Consider the following 6,000-nt stretch of genomic DNA (forward strand, 5'->3'; position numbering starts at 1 on the left):
GGTGAAATCTCATATGATGTTTTAAATGTTTTTCATTTCGGCCTGTTGCAGTGTTCAACATGAAATGTTTTGCAGGGGACACACAAACACACAAACACTTACTTGGGTGAGTTGTTTTGTCTTTGAGGCAAATAAAACCTGCATGGCTCCCTGAGCACTCCAAAGACAGATGAGAATGCTGAATATTTGAAGCTTAGCGTCCTCGTGTGTGTGTGTGTGCGCCTGTGTGTGTGTGTGTGTGTACACTCACAATTTGTGTGTCAATGATTTAAGAACAACACAACATGGTGTGCAAAGGTGCATAGCAATTAAGGGAAATAGCACAAGCATCTAAACCAGCCGTGAGCAGCTCCAGGGGATGCTTGGTGCAAATCAATAATGACAATTCATCTTTGAGATGGAGACTAGCAAATAAAAGCTTTGAAATAAACGGCACGCTCCGACACTGCCAACGCAAAACACACAGAGGATCCATGTCATCTATTGTTCCTCCAGCTACTGTTTGGAAGGAACGGCCCTCACGGGCTCCAAGTACTTCTCAAAGTTTGTTTCAAAGTACACGTGGGTGGCGTGAGACTTCCTGCAGCCAGCACATCCTCACATTTTCCATCCCTGCTACGTCGGAGCGGAACGTAAACCGGAGGCGTCTGAGGTGGAACAGTCTGCCGAGCGGCTGCTGAGTCGTGAGCGGTTCATCCTGGCCGCCTCATGATGAACCGCTCACGACTCAAACTGCAGCGTGCACATAGAACACTTGAGCATCTCCAGCTCAGAGAATGATCAACATGCACAGCCATTGCAGGAGTACACTGAGAAAGCAGATACATGACCGCAGAATGTGCTGCATGAAAAAAATATATACCATCGCATGTACAGCAGAGCCATGCTATTCGTGGGGGTTTTGCAAATAAGTGTGAGTAATTGAGACGCCGATAAAAATGTCTATTTTAGACACTGGAACAAAGCCTGGATGCTGCTGCTGCGTGTAGGTGCCACCGTATGCTACACCGGCTCGCTCCTCCAAACCCTCCTGACAGCTCTACACTAGGGTGTCCAAAGTGCCGCCCGGGGGCCATTTGCTGCCTACGGCAGTTTTTTTATTGGCTTGTGGCACATTCTAAAAATACAATTTAACTAAAAAAAAAAAATAAAAAAAAAATTTTGTAATTATTATTATTATTATTGTAATTTTTGGAAAATGATATCGCGGAAAAAGTTAATAAATAATAAGACAGGGGTGGCCATTACGTCGATCGCGAGCTACTGGTAGATCGCCAAGGTAGCGTAAACGTCACTTTGTAGTTGTCATATGACATCAGTCAGCTGACATTAAGCTCCCCTCCTGATTCGCGCTCGCTCCCCCGCAGCGTTTCAAGCTACACACGAACATGCAACTTTCATCTTTATGATTGTGATTACGGATGAACTAACTCAGCGGCAAGATGCTTGTAGCCTTAACAAACGTTGTCTGTGCACTTGTAGCGGCTAGCTACAGTATGAAGGGAAAAAAAAGTGTATAGTTTGATGGCTTTGCTTTGCGTCATGAACTCCACTACAGAAATACTTGTTTTCCACACATCCATTTCTTAAACTATTATTTCATGATGAAATGAAACATTCGGCTGCATTGACTTTTGAATAATGACTTTATATCATCGGTAATGTTTGCTAGCAAATGCTAACTGGATGTAATACATGAACCGTGTGCTCTAATGAACGTTACGTAGCTAACGTGACTGACATATTAGCAGTACTCACTCACTAGTACACAACTATTTAGGATTATGTGGAATGATCTTTATTTCCATATTGAAGGGAATTATGATAGAAACCTCTTTGATGACCTGTAAACTTTGAAAATGTGAATGTGAAAAACTAATCATGAATATTTACAATAGAATTTCAAAGTTGACCGGTTAGATTTCATATATGTTCTATAGAAAAGGTACTGTAGATCATTTGGACTTGTACTTGCATGCTGAGAAAGTGCGTGCACCCCCGATATACATGTAGAACCTACAGAAATACATACTCATATTTCCTTGATCAATAAAGTAAATATACTGTATACATTTTCTATATTTATAGTAGGAGGTACATCTTTGGGACTTGGTCATTTTAAAAGTAGCTCGCAGGCTGAAAAAGTGTGAGCACCCCTGAAATAAGACATAAGACTCGTGCTCATGTGTGTTGCTGTAAATGTGTAAAGGTGGGGTACAGGAAGTGACGTCGGGGGTTCAGAGTTGAGTTTTAGCTGAGGTTGGGTTGCGGCCACAACAGTAGCGTGTGGTAGGGATTATCCATCATTTAACCTGCAGTAAAAGCCTGTTGTCCTGGTGCTTGTGTGTCTCACCCAACTTTACAGTAACATTACTGACACCTAGTGACCAGGGTAGAATACCACATATCATCACATTGTCTTTACTTCATTTAGCCATTTTAATGATTGAAAGCACTTAATTTAGTCCAGAAATATGTAACATATGCTTAAATATGCATATTTTTTTAAACTTATAAGCCGTAAAACAAAAAAGCATGACTTCTTAATATATTTTTGAGAAACCGTGATATTCGAAGCGCAAAGTGATACAGGGTTGCTATAATAATAAAAGGTGCTCCTATTAGGAAACACTATAGTGCACAGTCACATGCTAGGAAAAGAGGCTAAGAAAGAAAGAAAACAATACCAAAATACAGTCAAACCTGTCTTAGCAGCCACCTTTATAGAACGGCCACCTGCCTATAGCAGCCACTGAAAAATCCCCCCCAGCAAATTTACATGTTATAGACCCTGTGTATAGCAGTCACCTGTCCAACACAGCCAGCGGCCACCCATTTTGTCTCCCTTGGTCAATATCTGACTGCATATAGCGGCCAAATTACCAACTCAAGTAGAAGCTTCATGCACGAAAAAGTTTTGTTTTTCAATCAATGACGCCGTCGTGTGTAGACTTTAATTACTGAGTCCTAGCTCAGTCACAATCATTCACAAGATCCACACAAACTGTCAGTTGTTCCACATAAAAAAAGCCGTCTTCTTTTGAGCTTGCTATTTCCTGGTCAAACATGTAACTTTAAGAGCATTTGCACCAAAACATTACCGCAAAGTATGCTGGGAACAGGACGTGCTCCCAGCGACGCTACAATAAAAAAAAAAAAAACATATGCTAGCATGCATGCGGCAGCGGGAGCAAAACTGAGTTTGGTTGTACTTTACTTTACTTTACTTTACTTTACTTTAGTATTTTATCAGTTATCAGTTATTATTAAGCCTCTAGCTTCCTTTTAGTAAGTAAAAACCTTGGCTATGATTGCACTACATTGTCATGTAGACCTACAAAGTACACTTGGAAGAACAAGAGGTGAATAAATGTATTGCAACTGATGTGAAACTGATGAGGGGTAGGATTAAATAAGCTTTGCTTCTTCCTACTCCTTTTTGGACATGCAAAATTGTGAATTGTACTATGTGATGTGCTACTGTTTGACTCATATGCATGTTCAGGATGAATTAAAACCATGAACCATGATAATAACAAGCCTAGTAGTGCTGTACAACTTTTATCCGCAGTCCGCAGTGCCCTCTACTGGTCAACATTATTATTATTATTTTTTTCCCTTTTTTCCTCTACTGGTCAACATTCAAACTGGACGCCAACCTGTCTATAGAGGCCATCTGTCTATAGCGGCCACTTTTGCAGACTCCCTCTAGTGGCCGCTATAGACAAGTTTGACTGTACAGGCTGGTTTTTTTTAGGTCAATCTTCACCCTGACAGTTTCCAGTCGTTTAGATGCTAAACCAATCTACATGTCATTTCAATAAAGGTTTACTGTCGAGTGTAGTACTTTGCTGTATTACCTTGCAGATAGAAAACCTACAACTTCTACTCACATTGAGCGTACTCCTGCAGGAGGGCAAATTCGGCAGGGGTCAGCGTGACCCAGGCATCCTGGCCACTCATCATGGTGCTCAGGCCTCGGTGAGCATCCCCCCCAGACAGCAACACACGGGCGGCGCCTCACACGCTACAAAAACACAAACATGAAAAACCTCATATCAGAAACCAGGGCATGGATTGTCCAATCAAATTTGAGAGCTCTGGAATGAAGGATGACACGCTACAAATATATCAAATGTACATATGCCTTAGCCCATTTTAGGCACTTGAAATACGTACAGCGTGTAAAATGGGACATTACGTTGCAGGGAGGCCTTTTGGGCAGCCTTGACAGTGTACAGTGCAAAATGCACGGCAAAACCGTGTACCATCCCTGGTTGTGACCACCATTAAGGATCCTTGAGCATGTTAAAGGACCTGCTCCTATGAAAGCAAAAGTGATAACTAAGCAGCGCAGTGGTCTTATTATTGTGAATCCATTTCCCAGTGAGGTTTGTGTTTCTCCTCCCAATAATACGCAGATAAACAAGTCAAGGAATTGTTGAATAAGAGACAACTAACACCAAAACGCAACTTACATTACAGTCTAAGGCAGGAACTTATTTGTAACCCAAGGACCACCTGCATAAGAAACTGCTGACCCTCAGTTTGTGTATTTGTTCTACGACACATTAGGAAATGACAACAAGTAGATGGATATTTGAGATTGCTGGGAAATATATATTTATATATTTTTAAATTCCGGTGCTAGCGGTGCAGCATCCTGACCTGATGCAACAAGTGCAAGTTGCCTGGTTTTGTGCATTCAAGGCTGCGTCCAACTCACGTCAGACTGAGAGCTGTTGCTATGATGACAGCACGAAACGCAGCCTTGCGACGTGCTGCGTCCCAACCCAGCCCGGAATTTCAACTGAGCCCACGAGTGCTTCTGCATTAATGAAGCGCTTAGGGCCGGTCACGGTGCAACGTTTGAATGATGCACTTGTGCTCGGGAAAAGCATCTTCTAGGGATTTCAGGACCAAGCATCATCCTTGTGTCACAGGTGTGTGTCCAGTGAAGCTTACATGACTAGAAGCTTGAGGAGCATCAGCCATCTTTGGATGCAGAGGCATAAACACAAGCAGCATCAATTATTGACAAGTGTTGTGTGAAGGAAAGGCAAGCGCCACATATTTTGCGTGGGAATCCGCCTCCCGCCTGCCGCCGGATCTCACTGCACCTTCTCATTCCGAGGCATAGTTGATAAGCGGCAGCCTCACACAAGTCTCCAGCTGGCTCTATCGGCTGTGTGGTCACGCTCCGGTGGTCCAGCACTGTGGAGGATCCGGTGCATCCACACACAAACACACAGGCGGCCACTGCGACACACATGCGCTGCAGGAATGAGATGAAACGTCAACATTCTCACCTGCTGCAGATCCGAGGGAGGAGATGAAGGTCCACGGTCATATTCCCAGTTGTGTCCACCTCCAGATGAACGGAGACGACCCGGTGATGGGTCCAGTGGATACTGAGGCAGGAGTGTGTAATCAGATGTGGAGCGTGAAGAAGAGGCGGCGGTGCGGCTGCAGCCCACACTTCATGTCAGAGGGTTTGCTGTTTGTTTTCCTCCAGTCGCGAGAGAGAGAGAGAGAGAGAGAGAGAGAGAGCAGAATCATCACTTTTCCACACTCCCGCTCACGCACGTCACACACGTCCCTCCCCCCGGTCACTCTACTCCTTACTCTCCAGCCTTATTTTTTGCGTCCTCCTCCTCCTCTTCTTCTCGCTCGGGTGAATGGAGCATCCGCGTTAGCATTCAGCACGGCAGGCGGTAAGTGCACCAACTTGTGGGAAATCCTCCCGGCGGGAGGAGGGGGGACCTGGGAGACGAGCGGGGAAGGAGAGACATCAATGATTTATTATGGAAGTGAGCGCACACACGCACGCATTTCATATTAACGGGCGATGTCATCCAGCAAGGACTGCAAGGTCAAAGACAAGCTCAGTGTATCCCATTTCCTCCTGCTCCATCACTCATTCACCTAGTTGTGCTAGCGGTGCTAATGTCCTGAATGTTTACGTTGTTGTGCGGTGGAACCTTGGTTAGCGTCATTAAT

At 44.1% G+C, this 6,000-nt stretch overlaps 1 protein-coding gene across 2 annotated transcripts in view; it reads right to left on the minus strand.

The window, feature by feature from the left end:
* Positions 1–5,719, minus strand: part of dgkb (diacylglycerol kinase, beta) — a 77,418-nt gene extending 71,699 nt beyond the window's left edge. For both annotated transcript variants that reach the window (XM_054781149.1, XM_054781148.1), the window contains exons 1-3: positions 5,626–5,719; positions 5,310–5,509; positions 3,894–4,027 (exon numbers count right to left, since the gene is read on the minus strand). In XM_054781149.1, coding sequence (XP_054637124.1) covers positions 3,894–3,966 — 73 coding nt within the window. In that variant the 5' untranslated portion in view covers positions 3,967–4,027; positions 5,310–5,509; positions 5,626–5,719. The remainder of the gene's footprint in view (positions 1–3,893; positions 4,028–5,309; positions 5,510–5,625) is intronic.
* Between the last annotated feature and the right edge of the window lie 281 nt (positions 5,720–6,000).

This window comes from Dunckerocampus dactyliophorus, chromosome 7 (genome assembly GCF_027744805.1).
Source record: "Dunckerocampus dactyliophorus isolate RoL2022-P2 chromosome 7, RoL_Ddac_1.1, whole genome shotgun sequence".
In the NCBI taxonomy this organism is placed as follows: domain Eukaryota; kingdom Metazoa; phylum Chordata; class Actinopteri; order Syngnathiformes; family Syngnathidae; genus Dunckerocampus; species Dunckerocampus dactyliophorus.